The sequence below is a fragment of the Eumetopias jubatus genome, unplaced genomic scaffold (assembly GCF_037043125.1).
Source record: "Eumetopias jubatus isolate StellerSeaLion01/CBP00866 unplaced genomic scaffold, mEumJub1_p1.0 scaffold_3, whole genome shotgun sequence".
NCBI lineage: Eukaryota > Metazoa > Chordata > Mammalia > Carnivora > Otariidae > Eumetopias > Eumetopias jubatus.
Genome location: NW_028274809.1, coordinates 159,259,718 through 159,280,546, shown reverse-complemented (window position 1 = coordinate 159,280,546; position 20,829 = coordinate 159,259,718). Strand labels below are relative to the sequence as shown.

The following is a 20,829-nucleotide window of genomic DNA, read 5'->3' as shown; positions in this document are numbered from 1 at the left end:
AGGTTTTATATCTCAGTAATTCAAATAAATCATCAATCTAGCCTAAACTTAATCAAGGCCAAATAGTTGATTATATTTTAAAATAAACATAGACTTTTTTTCTAAATTTGACCCATATTATTGTTTTTTTAATGAGGTAGAATTTTTAATGAATTTCTCTTTTGTGAAATTAAATGATTTCAGAAAATATCCCTCAACATTTCCGAATTTACAGTCTGAAAGGAGGGAACAATTAATTTTGTTATGTTAACAACTCCGAATGAAGCAAAGAAAAAGCTAAGGGTTTACTTAAAATTCTCTATCCAGGTGTATGTATCTTCATTAACTAAAACGTCTTTAAGGAGGAAAGTGGTCATTTAACTTTAATTTCAGTGGAGAAAACATTTCTGGGTTTCATCAGTATAAACCAGCTTGCTCATCTGAAAAGTGGGTTTACACATGGACTCTTGCATTTTAAGTCAGATACTGTCAGTTTGGGTGTATTTATCCACCAGCCTCCCCCACCTCCCCCACACCAGTATTACCCAGACTAGAGATGTATCTACATCACCTCAAACTGTAATTATTTCTTTAAAAAAGAAGAAGAAAAGAAAATCCCCGTTTTAAAATGTACAGATTTTAGACAAATATTTTATTGATGGTATCTCTAGATTTAATATACTCTCCTTTCTGACCTTTCAACCAGCCTTGTGGACATATTTTAGCAAGAGTTGATGATGGGACAGTAGTCAAGGCAAACTATTTATTGCTGGTCCCAAATCATAGGGATCTGGGTCCATAAAGTTAAAACACCTACAATAAGAATACTTTGTTAAAAATAAATTATGCTTGTCCATTTCGGTGTATTCATGTATGTGAACATAAGGCAAAATAAAAATTAGAAATCTTACTGAGTTCCACGCAAAGGAAGACACACACACATACACAGTACATGCATACATACTAATAAGCATGTACACATATATACACACCCACATATATATGGGATTTATGTTTAGTAATGGTTTCACATCATTTTTTAAAAATGCTAGTTCTTTTATTATTGCCACATTTATTGAGTTATAGTAATATCCTAGGAATGGTATAGAATTGTTTAAGTAGTCATGACCCTGGCTTATTGGGCATACAGTATAAATGTGTTTGCTGTCCAAATTCTAATTTGGGTAATTACATTCTGCCTATCTCAATTTTCTCTGCAATTTCAATTATATGTAATGGGGTTCTCTGCTTCCTACTTCAAAATGGTAACATACTTTTTGTGTGGTAAACTTAAATCTCCATCTTTCTTTTGGAGCTATTTTATCAGGATGGCAATGAAAAACATTTGAGTTAAAAATGTTTGCATGTTTCAAATCATACAATGCCATATATGAAATTAAAGCTTTATTATGTATACTTACTATTTTAATTAAACCTAAGACATCGGGTCATATTTAAATTTAATGTATCGAGGTCTCTTTTTTCTTACAATTAATGACCAAAAGCTCTTCAAAAAAATGTCTTTAAGTGTTTATTGTTCTAATATTAAATAACTTATAATTTGATAAATCTCAATTTTAAAATTTGTAATGGTTGGTACAGATGTTCTTGCCATGATATATCGAAATTGAATTTTCATAAATGTTTTTTTCTTAGTGCTTTAAAAGAAGACCTGTAGAAAAATACTACATACTAGTATTTTTAAATATACTATATATACTATACATACTAAATATATATATCTAAAGTGTAGTAATTTCACTTTAGTGAGTGATATGGATTCATTCCAGGTTTTCCTTTTTGGGATTTTTTTTTTTTTAAGATTTTATTTATTTATTTGAGAGAGAGGGAGAGTGCAGAGGGAGAGTGAGAGGGAGGGAGAAGCAAACTCCCCGCTGAGCAGGGAGCTTGATGCGGGGCTCAGTCCCAGGACCTTGAGATCATAACCCTAGCCGAAGGCAGATGCCCAACCGACTGAGCCACCCAGGTGCCCCAACTTTTTGGGATTTTTAAAAATTTTATTTTATGTGGAATTTTGTTTTTCTCAATGTGGGCAATCTTTTATTATGCCTTCCCTACTCAAACATGTCCAAACTCACTCCCTATGAGATTTTAGGTGAGGAAACTAGAATTTTAGTGTCAATTTACTGAATGTGACCCCTTCGAACATTGGCTACCCAATTAACAAATACACTTAAGGGGGAACTTTATTCTCAATCTGAGCTTTCATGCTGTAAATTATCACTACAATCTGTTTTTACATAGGATTGGGAACAAATAAATTACATTGTTTGTCTTATAAGAATTATTTAAAATGACTTACAAATATTAAAATAAGAATAGTTAAAAAAAGAAAAGTAAAGTAAGGTAGGGAATATAAAACTTAGTTATGGGTAAGGTTAGCATTGAAGATATATGCCATGAGGGGTATATGATAGGAGTTTGGTTCATTACGATTTGTCTATTTGGAGGAATTAAATAAAGGAAGACCTAAAAGGATTGTTAAAACCACAGTAAGTGGCAAGTCACAGATTGAATCACATGGTCTAATAAATAAACATAATACAACTATGGTACTTAGGAAGTACTCTCTAATTTTTGTGTTTGACAAAAGAAAATGAAGAAGAATCTGACTTAGTACTAAGACCAAAACACTCTGATTATACATCTTCCAGTCTTTACATTTCAATGTCATGGCCAATGATGTTATATTTTATACATTTAAAAGAAGCTAATAGTTTTGTATTTGCATTTTTAATACATCATTTTAATTATAACAGAGTTAGACAAAATACTTAGAGGAGGAAACTTTCAAAAAGATAAACAACAAAATAGGACATTGGCTTCAAAATATGGGTAGACTAGGATCAGATATATTGGTGTTATATCTTTTTATGTTTAATCATACTTACATATTCTTTTTTTCTCATTACCAATTTGTGAAAAGAGTTCATTAAAATAAAACAAAACAGTGAAATATATCCAATATTCTAAACACAGTTTACTCTGATGAAGAGAATAGCATTAATCTCTTAAAAGTCTGAACTATATACCATACTTAAGGTATATTATATATCATAATGTATATTGTATATCATAACAATAATAATGACAATAGTGAGAACTAATATTTATTGAACAATCTTAATGTCTCATTACATAGGAAAAATACTCCTGTGTGTGTCTTCTGCTCTCAATATCTTACTGCAACATCACTTCACTTCGGACACTTCTGCTCACCAAATGTCTGGTAGTTAATTTCCACACCAAGCAATTCTGCAACACCGGCAGGATTCTCTACAATTTAACTCAGTTCTGACACTGTCTACCTGGAGATAGCCTCAGATCTCATAGCTTCAGTCCCACAAGATTGCCCCCTACCCAAACGTCAGATGCCAGTTGCAAGTCCAGGTTGTAATCTTGGCTACCGACCAACCGGCTATTGATCAGAGGTTCCCATCACCCCCTTCTCGGGTTCAGTTAATTTACTAGAGCAGCTCACAGAACTCAGGAAAACATTTTACTTACTAGGTTACAAGTTTATTATCAAGGGTTATAGCTCAGGAACAGTCAAGATGGCAGAGATGTATAGGGCAAGGTATGTGGGAAGGGGTGCAGAGCTTTCGTGCCTTCTCTGAGCATACCACCTCCCAGTACCTCCACAGTTTGACCAACCCAGAAGCTCTTTGAACTCTGTCCTTTCGAGTTTTCACAGAGGTTTCATTATTTAGGTATGATTGATTAAATCACACACAGTTGGTGATTAATTCAACCTCTAGCCCCTCTGTCTTCCCAGAGGTGCAGGGTGGGGGTGGGGGGGTGGAGGGGAGCAGGGCTGAAAGTCCCAACCCTGAGTTGGTTCCCCTGACAACCAGATTCCAACCATAGGGCTTTCCAAAAGTCACCTTATTAAAATAAACTCAGGTGTAGTTGGGCGGGGCTTATTACGGATATCAAAAGACACCCATTTCATCTTTTCGCTCTTATCACTTAGGAAATTCCACCCATTGTAGGATCTTTGTGCCACAATTGGGATGAAGACCAAATATGTTTCTTTATTTTTTTTTTTATTTTATATATTTATTTGGGAGAGAGCAAGAGCTAGAGAGAGAGCATGAGCAGGGGGTAAGGGCAGAGGCAGAGGGAGAAGCAGACTCCCTGCTGAGCAGGGAGCCTGATGTGGGACCCAGGACCCTAGAATCATGACCTGAGCCAAAGGTAGACGCTTAACCACCTGAGCCACCTAGGCACCCCCCAAATATGTTTTTATTATAAATCACAATATCTACAGTCCATCTCTATGCTAATTCTATATGATATTACATTGAATCATCTTTATAATCCTATATAGTGGATTTCATTGTCATCCACATTTTACAGATGAGTAAATGGAGGCAGACAAGTCTTTTGATCAAGGTTATGCAATGGTGGTGGAGTCTGGATTTAAACATAGGCAGGATAATTACAGAGCCCATGTTACTATATCGCCATACATGATCATATGAATCACAAGATGGATTTTATACCTGGAAGTGATTTTGAGGGAGTATCCATTATTGACCAATTTTTTGAGACCAAGAGCCATAACCATTAAACTAAGTATAGTTGTACCTTTTGTTATAAGAGCTTCTGTGAATGCGCATTAGTTGATACTGCTCTAGTATATATTTGTTTGTCTACAAAAGTTCCTGGATTCCAGGGATACTATTTCTTCTCATCCTGGAAAGAAGCATTAAAAGAAAAAAAATAAATAAGCTTGGGAGCTCTGACCTAAGCTTAGTTAATTTACTAGTTTGGGAATTTGGATAAGTCATCTGATCTTTCTGGACCTTGTTTTTTTCAGCTTTAAAAGGTTTTAATTAGAATGGGCAAATCACTGAAATACCCTTCAACTCAGGTATTTACTCTCTTTAGAAGCAAGCATTATTGAGCAGAATTTTGTCACATTAATTCCAGTGACACTCAACTTTAGTCACCATCTGATTCTGAAACAGTTTTTGTATAAAAAACAAATATGGCCAAGTAAGCTTTTAATCTAGGATCCAACCAGTAAATTAAGAAATGTTTCCTTCATATCAGTATTACTTTAACTTCTCTTATGCAAGCAGAAATTTGCACTTTCTAGGCTGTAGAAGTAGTTGAAAACTTGCTAAATCAATTACAATGCCCTTCTGAAAAGAAATATATATAGACTTGTTCTTTGGGAAGTGATTAAAATAATCTGATTTACAAGGTAGATCATTTTAGAAAATGAAAACATTTGTGTATATGACAATTATGCCTCACTTATGGGAAAGAAATTTGAGGCCAAACAACCATTGTCTCATAATTGCTATGCCATAGAGTAAGCTTAAAACACATTTCTTTAGAACTGTCATTGTTGAACGTCATAACTGACCTCCCCCTAGAGAAAAATTCATGTTTTAAACCTTGTGTCTTTTGCTGTAATTCATCATCACAGAATTATCACAGAATTTTGCTCAATACTGCATGTCCACGTGAGACTCAGCATTTAGTGTGACCTTTGCATATGATCTACCTGGCAAATTTACAGAAGTTACACAAATCTGAAAGTACTATTATCACTGATGGTTAAAATGGTGTCCTAATGATTTGTAGACGTTGTGAACACTACTTGCTGTTGCTTTTCCCAGCCCCCCTGCTGCATTGAAATTTAATCGGTTTTCTGTATTTTTGCAGCGAAGCTGTCACGGGCAATAACATATTTTTGCATATGTATCAGTTTGGCTCTAGTGCAGATTTTTGTTCACACTGGACTCCTACTGATATGCACTGATTTAAAGTCTAAAAATGAAACTTAATTTTATATAGCTTATAAGTAGTCCCTGGAGGGTATTGGATCTTAAAGCTAGTATTTTTCAGACATAATCAGCAGGAATAGGTAATGTATTACCATTAGGGACATTAGCAGCAACTGTAACAAAAGAAAACAGTAAACATAAATGCTTTTTAGCAACTTCGTATGTTACAACAAATATTAATGTAAAATTACCAAATTAGAGTTGCAGTTTAACATTATTCAACATGTTTATTCATAATGATTGTTTCATATTTAAAGAACACCAAAATATTGTGTTTTGTCAGCCAAGGACAATAATAGTTTAATAGTAATTTATTTTAAACAGCTACTGATAATACAAACCAATCAACACATTAAGTGGTGCCAACATTGGCATCTTGCTAAATAATCTCTAGACATTGCACAGAGAGTACATCTTTCAAAGATAAGTCAACAAGAGCAATCAGAGCAGAAAATTAGAATTTGGTATCTTAGAATTAAAATACAGCTAAACTAAAGTTTTAATTGGGGTGATCTAAAAGGGCACTTGATGTAATGATCTCTTTCATTTGTTACTAATTGTTTGTTCCTGATGAAGAAGAAACATACACAGGAATGTTGCTGAATTGAGTTAAGATGGCAGTTTCCTTAGCAGCTATGTTTTATCGTTAAAAACAAAAGAGTAGGGAGGGGCAAACAGCCATGTAGAAACCCTCCAGCTTGTTTCATTTCACAAGAATTACACCAGGAAATTCAGGGTCAGCTATAACAAACATGAAATAATTTATATGTGCTTGAAAAGAGAATAAAATGGCTTATGATAGTGCTACATGGGTGAGCTGATCTAAGGGTACACCTCTATTGGGCTAACAAGTCAAGCCAGAGTGGAAATTCCCGGTCTGACTGCTTATGTTGTCTCCTGCAAGAAGGGTCCTGTCTTAGAGTGTATCTACAAATGGCACCAACTTCCACTTCATTTATCATTTCAGTTGAAAATTTTAGTCTCTATGGGGCACCTGGGTGGCTCAGTTGGTTAAGCATCAGACTCTTGATTTCAGCCCAGCTCGTGATCTCAGGGTTGTGAAATCGAGCCCCACCCATGTCAGGATCCACACTCAGTGCAGAGTCTGCTTGAGATTCTCTCTCTCCCTCTCCCTGTGCCTCTCTCCCTGCTTGTGTGCTCTCTCTCTCTCTCTCTCTCTCTCTCTCTCAAATAAATAAAATCTTAAAAAAAACAAAAAGGAAATTTCACAGACCAAGGCAAAATATCTTCTACTTCAAAAAGTTTTTGTATTGCTGAGCTGATAAGGATAGAAATTTTAGCTCTAATTTTTACTAATAATTTTCTAAAGGACTTTAGGAGAGAGCATGTGCAGAATACTTTTTCTTTGTTTTCCGTAATCTCATTTTCAAGAATCTCAGAATATTACAAAATTTTTTAATTAGCAAAGAGTAAATCAACTTCCATGTATATCTCTTATACAAGAGATTCCATCATCTATTGTATAAATAAACTTTATTTTTACCATATACTCTGGAGTTATACTGTCAAATAGTCCCCTAAAAGTTATTCTCAATTTATTATAACCATTTTAAATGACTTTTTAAAAAATAACACACTATTAAAACCCTAGGTTTTGGATCCCTTACATATATTATATGCCTCAAGAAAAAATATACCAGTACTATAATTTCTGTTCAACAAATTTTTTAGAATCTACTATATGGTAGGCACTCTCTGGACTCTGGGTGACATAGTACCAAATGAGAGAAAGTGTCCCTGCCTCAGACAGTTTACATTTTAGTGCAGGAGACCTGGCATAAAGCGACAAACAAATACATGAATGACAATATTACACAGTCATGAATGATATGAAGAATTCTAAGGAGGGAATAACAGGAAGCCTATTCCAGATAGGGTGGTAAGAAAAGACCTTTCCTTTTTTTTTTTTTAAGAGTTTATTTATTTGAGAGAGAGTGAACAAGAGAGAGAGAGCACACAAACAGTGGCAGAGGGAGAAGCAGACTCCCCTGCTGAGCAGGGAGCCAGATGCTGGACTCGATCCCAGGACCCCGGGATCATGACCTGAGCTGAAGGCAGATGCTTAACCAACTGAGCCACTCAGGTGTCCCAGAAAAGACCTTTCTTAAGTGGTGACTGAACAGAGGGGAAATGAAGTGAGGGCACGAGCCACATAAAAATTGGGAGGAAAAGCATTCAGGAGAACCGAAAGAGCAAAATCCCTGGTGCAGAAACCAATTTTCTTGAGAAATGGAAAGACGAGCATTGTGTCCCACGTGATCTCAGTAGGGACTGCTGGAGATTGAGCTCCAAGAGATAGGTGGGTCCTGCCAGGATCATTTGGGATTATGTAAACCATATCAGATCATCACTTGTGTCAGAGCTTCAGTATAATTTTCTTCTCGGTTCTTAATTTTTAGTATGCTTATGTGCTGCCCTCATTTAGCTTTAGATCTAGATATCTAATTAGAAGCAATTGAACCTGCATGGCAAAAACATTTGTCTTCCTAATATGGTTTAATTAGATTTAAAAATTTTGTGCTTTAGTTGAAGTACTTGTCCTAATGAAAACAGAGTGAATATACAAGAATGAAAGAATTTGGTAAGTTGGTTCTTGTTTAAAAATGCTTTCAAGTAATGAATGAAATGTGCTTTGCTCCAAAATATTACAATTCTGAATGCCTTCTTTGTACAGGGGCTCTTGAAAGTTGCCATAGATAATGCCAGAGCTCAAGAAAAACAAGTCCAACTGGAAAAAACAGAGCTGAAGATGGATTTTTTAAGGGAAAGAGAACTGAGGGAAACACTTGAGAAGCAGTTGGCTATGGAACAAAAGAATAGAGGTATTTCTGAACTTCCAAATAAGTGTAATACTTTCTATAAAATATTTAACAGAACAATACTATGTTTGGTGATTTACTATGAGACTACAGCTTTTTTGTTAATTTACTTATAGCTGAGGTTCACAGCAGGATTTGAATCCTCGGCTCATTGTAATTTTTCATCTCCAGAGTATATATGATTTCTCCTCTGTTTGTACCTCAGGGAATTGAAATATATCTATTATATCATTAATCACATAATTTTTATTGCTCATAGAGCTTAACAAATAATTTTAAGATAAGAATGAGCTCTGATGACAGCCATGAAGAAAAATTTTATATTCATTCACAATTGCCCTTTGAAAAACTTAAGAGTTAAAGTCTTAAAGCTAAAATAGAAAATACTGATTATTCAAGCAAAACAGATTTAGTAAGATATTTATCAACTGAAATTGAAGACTGATGAATATCTGAACAAATGACCAAAGTTGAGTGTTTGTATAATTTTCTTTCTGAATGCCTCATTCTCATCCAACAAGGTCAAATACACATTAGTGTAGAAACCAATATGAATTTTTATTGGGTAAAAATAATGATATTACCAATGTATAAATTGCTTCTTTTAACACACTTTACAGCGCATGTATAGATAATTTTAAAGGTCATTCATATTTGTGTGTTTATATTATGTATGAGATTAAGAGTATTTTCTTTACAACCAACTTTCCCTTTGCCTCAACTAAAAGATTCTCCTAAATACTCTAGAGGGGGAGCACCTATTCCCTCATATAATAAGTATCCAATAAAAATATTGCACGTATCCTCCTTTTAAATGTTTGATACAGTCATTTGAAAATCATTGTTTCTTTTTGTTTTTCAAAGGAGCAAGACTTGGTAGGTTTTTACATTAGTTACTAAGAAGCAATAGCTAGTGGGTTCCTGGGATGAGGTTAATTTGGGAAAGCCATCACCACCCATGTATAGCATTCATCTAGATAATGTGATGTCACATAGATTTAGGTACTAAAGTAATCAAAACAAGATAAACATTGATAATGGGACGTATTCTTTGTGAATAATGATGATTGGTCAAAGGGTTCATTATATAAAACCATCTTCCATGAGATAGCCATGTCTTGATTTTGTTCTCACCTGGAGAAGTCTTTATTATTATTATTATCTTCTGACAAGACTTACAGTTAGACCCTTGAATTCCTAAAGTAATCTTTTGGTTACTTGAGAGAACTTTAGAATTTTATTGGTTCAAATCATTTGGAGGACTTACATTGTTTTTTTCTTTAACCACTAGAGGGCAAAACACTTCACAGATCACGTCATGAACCTCCCATTTAATTAATTGTGAACAATAAATTAAAGGTAATAGCTATCGATAATTATCTATTATAAATGTATCTATTGAAGTAGTGTACTACCCTGAAGAAAGAATAGGCAATACCACTCGGTTCAATCACAGAAGAGGAAACAATAAGCAGTCAATGGCAAGACACTGGGTATTGAGCTTTTAGTCCCATGGAAGTTTACAATCCAAATAAGTAATTCAGAAATTACTGTTTATTTTCAAAGACACTTATGAACAATCATCTTTGGAAAGGGATACAGTAGGCAAATGATTTTGTTAAGATAAGCATATGATTTTCACCCTATTAAGTAAAGGAAATTAACATTTATTTGAAACCCGTTTTATTTTTATTAAAAAACTGTAGCCAATGTACATTTTGACAAAAAAAAGTCTCTGTTAATATGTGTTACCAGCAACAATAAAGTCAAGTTAATGGTTTGCTACCTTAATAGTATTAATAATTATAAAAACGGGACATAAGAAGATTAGAAATTGAAACAAATTCTTAATTGAACTTTTATTACTTTGTTTTATATTTGACTAAATACTGTATTAAATAAAAATGTTGTTTTTCTTTCATCTGTAGTAAGAAATCAAATAGTAAACTTGGAATGACTACTCCCTATGACTAAGTCTACAAAAGGATAATCTCATACTGATTCTGTCATATTCACATTCACATCCACAATGTTTATCAACCAGGAAAAAAAAACAAAAACATTTGGGTGCTCCCTGTATGCTAACTGCTTACCTTATATATATTGTAAAAGCTAAAATAATTATGATACTGAAAGTATAGTTAACATACATTTGTGAACATTTATTTGTTACTATTTATTATGTATTATATACAATGTTTAAATTGTCTAGTAGGAGAAAATGTATCATAATTAACTTTTTGTATCATAATTTAGTTTTGTATATAAATACCACATTATTGTCAGCAGTAGCACATTATTGTTATCAGTGAGGTTTTATACTCCACAGATTTCAGCAGAGTAAAACATAATTTTCTTGAAATACATTGTAGTGCATATAAATTTCTTTGAAGAAATTACTGATAACTCTGGGCAAATTACAATAGCTTCATCCCCCCAAAAGATAGCTTCTATGTTAATAATTAAGAGTATTAACTCATTATATACAATAATATTTATTGCATTTTTTTAATTTCAAGAAAAATTTCTTAATAACTAATTGGTGTAACTGTTTTTGCAAAACAACTACAGGGGAAATGCTCCATTTACTATTCAAAATTGGTGCTTCATTAAGAGATAGGAGGCATGCTTATAAAGGTTTGCATTATTCTAACTACTCTGCACTATTCTGATTCAAGGTCAGAGACTAATCCACAAAATTCATTTAATCAGGCTTCCTTTATCCGTGTATATAAATATTTACTAAAATTAATTTCCCCTTAAACCTGTCTCTACATATGACAATTAAAGGCATCTTTGTAGTATAATAGTTCAAGGCTAAATAAAAATTGGCCTCCTTGGATGGTTCACTGGGATTTTATTTTAGGTAAAGGTGGGATTTTTTGAACTTCCTCTGCAGAGGTAGGCTCCATCCTGCAGTGGGCGGGGGGGGGGGAGGGGGGAAGAATATTATTAAAAAAAAAAACATAGATAATTTGTAAGCATATGTAAGTTGGAACATCGCAAAAACTTTTTAAAATATAATATACAAATACTCTTTTCTAGCCATAGTTCAAAAGAGGCTAAAGAAGGAGAAGAAGGCAAAGAGAAAATTACAGGAAGCGCTTGAATTTGAGACAAAGCGGCGGGAACAAGCGGAGCAAACACTAAAACAGGCAGCTTCTACAGAGAGTCTCAGGGTCTTAAACGGTAAGAGAGGGCATCTTTATGCCTGGCTAACTAACATTCGCTTTTTAGCACTCAAAGGACAATTTAAACTTGCGTTTGTGGTTTTATATCTTTATCTCTATATCTAGTGATTCATTAAACTGTGCGCCTAGCTGAGAGCCTGGTGGGTGGTAGTCCCACTTGTTGGGGCAATGCTTGATTTCATAGGGGCTTTCACCCTCTTGTTACGGATTAACTCCAGTATCTGGGACCTGACCTCGCTTTCCTGTTTAGCCAAGTCTGTCTCTACTGAAATGGGATAAAATATTAATCGGAGAACATCCCAACCCCATCCCATGTTATGAACAATTTTGTGTTACTTATTTCTCTCTTCAAATATTTTGATAATTCTTGTGGTTCTGGTCTTTGTTAACCTTTAAAAGATGACAAAGATTTATGTAATTTTAATTCAGCGCCAAAGTAACAGGTTGCTCTTTTTTTTAAAAGGACAATAGCATCAAATGAAATATGTGTCACTCTTACCTTTCTGTGCTTTTAGACTCTCTGACCCCAGAGATAGAAGCTGACCGCAGCGGCAGCCGAACAGATGCTGAAAGGACAATACAAGGTAGGAATTTGCAAAAGGCTATAAATCTAGATCTTGCTATATGAGTTTTTCCTCAGCTTTAGCCTGCTATTCAAGCATGTAGCCTACCATCTGGGCCACATCAAAACAAGTTCAAACAAGGTCAAGTTCATCTTGCTTGTTTATATGAGTGAATTCATTTTGTGCTGATAGATTTTCTTTAAATTAACAGGTCATTTCTGTTTATACAATGCAATTAAAAAGGAATAATTAATTTTAAACAATGTATGATTTAATCTTGGACACAGTAAATGTGCTTTATTGAATGCTTGAAGCCCAATCTCACTCGGGAAGGGTTTATAAGTTCTATACCATCTGAATAAAAGCATGGGTTAATCAAATAGGTAGTTCTTAAATTTGAAAATTTCTCCTTCTCATTTTTGTGACAGATACTACAAGGTACATGCAAAATAGACTGGTTGAATGTTAACAATAAATAAGATTGTTTAGTCCTCTGTGGATTTTCTGAATGTTCTCTATGCCATTATATACATTTTAATAACACAAATGTGCTGAGCAAAATCATATATAGAATACTAAAGGGAGTTGTATAAACACTCAGAAGAGCTAAATACATATATTGCCAAGACCATACTGTTAGGAAAGAACAAAATCTGAAGGTAACATTTGTAGTCTAACATCTATTCTAGGCAATAAACTCAGTCTAACAACATGAATACTAAACAGTAAAAAGAGCATTTGTTTTCTATTTTAAATGAAGATGGTTCTTCAAAGGGAAGCCTAAAATGATTAACTGCTATAATCCTCCCAATTGCTTTTATTTTGCATTTTAAGCTCAATCATTTTGGGGATATTGTTTGACATTAATTGTGCTACTTAATCAGCTCCGAAAGTGTCAGCTTTGGTTTAGTGTAAAGGAAATATACTTTTGTCAAGTATCAGATATGAAATAAGTAAAAATCAGAAACTTGCAGGAACATTCCTGAAGAATGTTTTTGCCTATATTTATTTTACCTAAAACCATGATAATTATTTTTTAAATCCTGAGGTTTGAACCATATGTTTTTATGAGATATCTCCTTGTGTATGTAAGATTAATGCAATTGTAGATGTAGAAAAGACTTTTTTTACAGCATTATGGATATCAGCAAAATTATGTGTGTGTGTGCATCTATAATCTTATTAAAATCATACGATTTCTGTTCTGTCTCTTTTAAAAATTGCATACAGATGTTAACAAATTAGTAATAGCAAAGCCAGTCCTCTTTATCAGGGATGATAACTTCAATCAGGTCAATATAAATATCAGCCCTGATTTGTGTGTGCAGGGGCCCACTCATTCATTAACATAGCTGGTGGCCAAAAGGGGTCTAAGAAAGCACATGAGTCTCTGGGTAGATGTGATATATAAATTGTCTGGTATCTACAGAATCCTCAAGGTTGTCAAATCAATCCAAGAAAAATTATAGACAATATATTCCTGCATATTAATGGAAGATTTGTTGCCAATGTTAAGAAGTGATTAGGCAATGATTAAACACTTTGCATAGTTAACATTATGTCAACATTATTCCAGGAATTTGCTATCAGTGAAATTTTGGTCATCAATAAAGCTATATTTATTTTAATTTGAATTTGTAAAACTCACATATATTCAAATATACACTTTTATATGCATAAAGAAGACTTTATGCATATAAAGAAGACTCTATAAGGTTGAAGTTTCGACAACTCCTATTTCCTTCTGTGATTTGCTTATTCCAAGTAAAATTTTAAATCATAAATTGCCTTCCTTTTGCTATCCAAAATGCTCTCAGTTGAGTAACAAAGAAAACCCACCCAAACAACTTTATAATTAAGGCAATAAAACATTTGAAGAACAGTTATACATAGTGATTTAAAGCCAAATATAAATGATTATGGAGTTATTTAATGCTTTGCTTTAGTTGTAGTATAAAATCTTAATCATTGAATTCATTCATTCAGCCGGTCAATTAAAAATGTGTTCCTTAATTCTAATGTGAACAATCAGTAATACTCTACTTTTTGTATACTTACCCTTGGATGTAATGGTTTTGTTATATTGTTCAAAATGCACAATTAGTTTTCAATCAAACCCTTAACTCATATATTCATGGTTTTAATTAGATAATAGGGATTTTTTTTCTCAAATGTGATAAAAAACATTGTGGATGAATCTGTATTTTTATGTTTTAGTTACCAGAAAGTTATTTTACCAGGAGTTGAACCACCCAAGACTTTTAAAATACCAGGCAGACCCTTGGGCACCTGGGTGGCTCAGTTGGTTAAGCGACTGCCTTCAGCTCAGGTCATGATCCTGGAGACCCGGGATCGAGTTTCACATCAGGCTCCCTGCTCAGCAGGGATTCTGCTTCTCCCTCTGACCCTGTTCCCTCTCATGCTCTCTATCTCTCATTCTCTCTCTCTCTCAAATAAATAAATAAAATCTTAAAAAAAAAATACCAGGCAGACCCAAGAGATCATCTTTTGCTACTCTCATCCCACTAAATAAGCTCATTTGGCCCTTTGAGCCTTTTTTTTCAAACCTTAGACTAAATGAATACATTTAGAAGCCAACAGAACAAAATTAACTGTGAACAGAAAAAAATCAAAGATAAAAAACTAGTTAGTTAAATTCCGAGTCGAAGCACAATGATGGGAAAGGCAAAGAGGAAAGAACTGGAACTCGTTGCTCATTTGTGAAATGGTCTATGTCATGCGTTCGGGGAGCCGAGAGCGCCCGCTGCATCACAGTGTAAGAATGACGCAGATATGGGCTCTTCCTCCCTCTATTTTCTTCGTCTCGGCGCCCCCAAGCCCAGGTGTGATGATACCGTTTGTATTCTTTCTTGCTCCCAGTCTAACCATAAGTGAAATTATTCTCCGTTCCAAAATAAACTCAACTTAATTAGGAAAGACAAAGGAAAGGCGCATTTCTCAATGCTTGTCATGTATTTATTTATTTTTAACATTCTGGCAATAAATAAATGCCATGCTTGGCCCAAGAGTTAGTCACCTAGAAGTTGGGCACTTAAATACTGCTCAAGTGCCAGGTAATTACCCCCAAATAAGCACCTCAGGTTAGTTAGACTAAACACTGCCTCATTGGCACTTAATACCACCATTTCTGTAAAACTATAGGGGAGGCGAGGAGGGAACCAGACAGCAGTTTAGAAAGTATTCCTGAGCAAAGAGACCCTAAATAATTTACTTACTTATGATAAGTAAAGTAAATCAGCTCATCCTACACAGGGATAATATCATTGTTGATATTTCTAGTAGCTAACTCAAAATTCATGAGTTTAGTGGCAATATTGTGGTTAGAGAATAAACATCAAAAAATTAAAGAAAAACTTGTTTCAGGAGCTGAATTATATGGTGATTAACTCTTATGCCTTGAGTCTTGCAGATTTATATGGCATGATTTGTGTTGGAAAATTTTATCTTACTTTAAAGCTTTTTGTAAGATCCTTTGAATATGCAGAGTAGACTGGGTTCATATAAATACTCCTTGGACACTTTTTTTGGACTAGTTAATAAATATCTTCCAAAACCTTTTCTGCCCGCACACATATAGATGCCCATCCCTATACTATCTGCAGCCAAATCTAGAATATGATAGCTTTCTTGAGCTACATTCTAATTTCTTCTTAATCTCTCTTCCTGGACAATGGCACCCACTTAAATGGTTTATTTAACTGATATGTTTTGACAATTAAAAAAAAAATATATATATATATATATAATCTCCAGCCCATTCAGACATTTCTTAAGAGGTCCAGGTAATATCCAGCTTTATTTGGCTGTCTCACAGAAGCCTCAAGGTCAAGTGCACAAAACCAAAATGATCGTGCACCCCCTGCACACCTGTCTTCATCCAATGTTCCTTCTCTCTGGAACTCTCATCTGCCCAGTCCAGCCTCCTCCTTAATTTATACTGAGGAAGAGCAGAGCATGCATTTCCCTCCCTCATCCTCCACACCCAGTTACAGCTCTTTCCCCTTGTCCTGGAACCCTCTCATCTTTTCTGATTTCCTGAAAGCCCCACATCTTTCTCCACCTATCAGGGACATAGTTCCTTCCTCCTTGCCTTTACTTACCCAACCTTGAAATCTCTTAGAAGTTACTGCTTCCAGGAATGCTTCCCAGACCACCCCTGCCCCTCCAGCACCTCCCCATCCCCTGGGTCTAATTCTGCCTCTTCGAGGGTCTTACCATACCTTTCACTTCTCCACAATCACCTGCTGTGCATTTGTAATGCCTTGCTCAGTGTCTTCTTCCTCTCTCTGGAAGGTAACTGAGCAGAGTGTGAACCATGTCTGTTTTGGTCACTACCATGACCTGTATGTTTGACACATGTATACGAATGTGTCAGATGTTTGTGTCGTATTTACAGTGCTGAATGTTCGATATATCGTGAAAGAATGTATCAACCATTGATGACTTAGGACCTGTTTGATCTTGTGAATGCCAAGGGTCCTCATTGTTCTGACATTTCTCAGACTTTGGTTGGAGAGACTAATATGAGGAAGCGAAGGATAATATAATTCTACCTGGGAAAGTCAGAATTACAAATTCTGGCAGAATCAATTTTCGTATCTGATCGCTGAATTAACAATATGTGTTTTTGCTTCTTATATGTGTGTGTAATGTTACTTTTTTGTTTGCACATTTGACATAAGATTTGGATTCTGTGAATATTCACTTACACTCACTTTTTTCCATTTTAAATTTATATTTAATTTAACATGTTATGGTTATATTTCTCAAATAATACCTTCATCTTTTGTTTAATATACTTTAACCTTATGCTTCTTTTTTGATTTCTTATAATTTTACATGATTAAATCTTCTTTATAAATTATTTAGGTTATCAATATATAAACACGAACTATAACATAGGACAATCATGGATTAGTGCTGTTTTATCTATGTCTTTTATCAATTTCTGAAGAGTCTGGAAAGTTCACTTTCGAAGTAGTAGCTTTGGCTTCTTTTTAAGAAAACCCGTCTTTTTGAACCATTAGAGACGATGGACTCTGAAAAACAAACTGAGGGTTCTAGAGGGGAGGGGGTGGGGGGATGGGTTAGCCTGGTGATGGGTATTAAAGAGGGCACGTTCTACGTGGAGCACTGGGTGTTATGCACAAACAATGAATCATGGAACACTACATCAAAAACTACTGATGTAATGTATGGTGATTAACATAACAATAAAAAAATTAAAAAAAAAGAAAACCCGTCTTTTTAAGCCAAAAAAGAATTGGTAAAATCAATGGAAATGTGGACCATAGTTCCTCTGACATCTTAGAATGTCTGCAAGTTATGCTTGCAAAATCTTGACTTCACTCGAAAGTACATCTCTTTTATTTATATCCAATGGCCATAATCAAAACTGTTTGGCTTTTTATTCTTTTTTTGACTGATCTCAGATCATAGAAAATCAAATATTCTTCCAATAAAAGGACATAAAAGACGTGCCTTCACATTAACAATCTTTTTTTTCCAATTAAAAAATATCTCCTTTCTGCTTCCTAGATATTTTAAGATACATGCTGAATTTAAAAATTGTTTATTTTTCAACAAATATTTGTTGAACACTGATGACATGCCAAGTACACTTTTATGATGTTATTGCCTTAGCATTAGGAAAGGACTTTAAAGATCAATTAAAACTCTTCATTTTGCAAACAAGGAAAGTGAGACTTAGGGAGGGCACATGACTTGTTAAAGTTATATCATGAGTTAATCAGAGCTGGGAATGTAACTTAGTTCAGTTGCTTTTCACATTCCCTTGTTTTCTCCTGATTATTTTAGATTAGGATTGTTAAAATGTGCCTTTCTTGCTTATTTAAAATATGTGATTTTTATTATTGTTTGGTTAGTAACTTCCAGTTTCAAAGCATCATCATGCATATCAATCTTATGAGTGGAATTTATATCTTTTATCAAAATTTTGTATTGAACCAAATGTTTTAGCACTCATTGAATTTCCCCATAATACACTTTTCGTTCATTTAGGCTTAGGGATATTATATGGTAAGTGGAACTATTTGCTTATTAAAATAGTGAGGTAGATTGGAAACTGATATTTTTGACCCTTTCCTATATATTTTAATTTAAAGGTGAGATAACTAAAGTTCAGAGTGGCTAATTAATATTCTCACATTTACGCTATGAGTTAGTGGGGTCACAGACATTTGAATCCATATTTATGACTCCAAAGTCCTTGTTCTGTCCTCCATGCCTCGCTGTCTAGACTTCTCTCCCTTCTAGAATAACTACTTCCAGGCCTGTCACCCAATTTGAATAGTTAGCACATTGTCTGTTAATGACTTAAGAAGTTCAAAACAGTCTACTGACAGGCACTAGAGAATGATATACAATTGTATTGTATATACAGATGTATTGTGTATACAATACAGTGTATACAAATGATATACCAAAAAAAGGTTTCCTTTACAGTTTATAGACACTTCCACACACACTGGGGAAAACTCACTCTTTAGTGAAGAAAACAAAGTAGCAATAAAAGATACTAAGAAATTAATCATATTTAGATAAAAGATTTATCCACATCCCTACCACTGAGCATGCAGTGAACTTAAGATAAATTTAAAATCAGACACAAATCTAATTGTGACTTAATATAAGACATTTCTTTTGTAGTAGGTGTCTGAACAGAGTTATTAAATGATATTCCAAGACTTTTACACTGTAATGGCCCTAAATTGAAACTTAGTTAAACTTAGCACTTCTAAAATCTTTTTGAAAGTATTGTTTACATTTAATTTCATATAATTGTCTTATGCACATTTCTATTTTTAATACTTAAAAAAAGACCCTTAAGTGTAATGGAGAAGTAGGGGTTCTTTTAGCACAGCTACAGAACTAGCAATTAAGAAAGCTAGGAGTCAGGTCTCGATTCAGATCTCTGCTCCATTTTTTTTCCCATTAGTAATTGCTTAACCTCAGAGAATTGTTAGAAGGATTAAATAAAATAATCCCTGTAAGGACTCAACATGTACTGGACAATAGTATGCATACAGTTAAGTTTTATCTGTTAATATTACATTTTATTATTGTGAGTTAACATATTTACAGTGCCTAGCAACTGATAAACACTGAAGCTATTATTACTCTGATATATAATTTACTTTTCTTTTTTCAGAAAATTGGTCTTTATAATATCATGTTGATTTAGTCCCCTAGTAAAGTGTTTGTAGAAATTTATAAGAATGTTTTTGTTATTGGAACCTAACTTTTCATATTTGAAGATGTTTTTATTTAGCTTAAAAGAGGGAAAGGGAGGGTTTTATGAAAAGAAAGAAAGAAAAAAGAAAAAAAGAGAAGGTTGTTCAAAACTGGTTTCCAGACTGCTTGCACTGTATATTGACTATTGTTGAGTCACTTACAAATAATGTAATTACCATCAGGATCACCTCAAACTCTTTCTCTTGATCTTAAAAACATAAATAAATATTAGAATTATATTACTATGAACAAAACAAAACAATAATAAATTTACTTCTAGTCTCTTGGCACTGGTTTCTGGTGTTTGGCAGCATTTCAATGCAGCTAATCAATTTGAGACAGCATTGATTAAGTTGAACAAAAGATGATATTGATTGAAGGCTGTAACCAATAAACAGGCTATTGTTCCATAGTTATCATAGGTCATTGTTAACTACTCATTTAACTAGACAGAGTTATTATTATTAAATAAAAAGTCTCAGACTTTTAGAATAATGTTTTCTTATAATTTCAGTATATTATTCTTTTAAGAAATACATAATAAAGGAAATCTTGTTTCTGAACATTGGTGGCTGTGTTTAAACACCAAATGCTGAAGGCCTTTTATAGGTTTTTGTTGGAAATGGTTTCTTACATAATTTAAACTAATTATACATGAAATGAGACATAGCAGGCAGTTAAGTATGAAGTTGCTGAAAATAGTAATAAGATACAGTTGATTATAACTATTACTTACAAAAAATTATTTTCAATGTATTATTTCCATAGACCTAATCTTCTAAACTCTTGGTTCTTATGGGAGAAAAGCATGATTTTCATTATTATGTTTGTGTTGAGCTGTGACATAACACAAAGTTTTGTCCTGTCATTTCAATTCTTACTCCATTGCCCAAATATTATGCAGATTAAATTAAGGCAAAATGATTGGGCTTGGTTTGTAATATAGTTGACATCATTTTTCCTTAGTAAATGCCGTATAATAGGTGGTAGCTTCTATGACAATTCAGAGGCTATAGGGAATATCAGGAATAATTAATTAGAGTTGGAGATTTAGAGAGGGTAAAAATGACATTGTACGACTAAATTATGATTAAATATTGAAACAGGCCAATTATTTATAGAAAATACAGTGTTTTGTTAGCATAGATACAACTGAATT

The 20,829-nt window shown here is 33.8% G+C and overlaps 1 protein-coding gene across 2 annotated transcripts in view; it reads left to right on the top strand.

Moving 5' to 3' along the window:
- DACH1 (dachshund family transcription factor 1) overlaps positions 1-20,829 on the top strand; it is a 424,105-nt gene that overhangs the window by 376,531 nt on the left and 26,745 nt on the right. Inside the window, exons 8-10 of one of the 2 annotated variants that reach the window (XM_028107845.2) lie at positions 8,497-8,644; positions 11,687-11,830; positions 12,348-12,416. In XM_028107845.2, coding sequence (XP_027963646.1) covers positions 8,497-8,644; positions 11,687-11,830; positions 12,348-12,416 — 361 coding nt within the window. Of the gene's footprint in view, positions 1-8,496; positions 8,645-11,686; positions 11,831-12,347; positions 12,461-20,829 lie in introns of those variants that run through there. The other variant, XM_088021853.1, reaches the window with a different exon arrangement.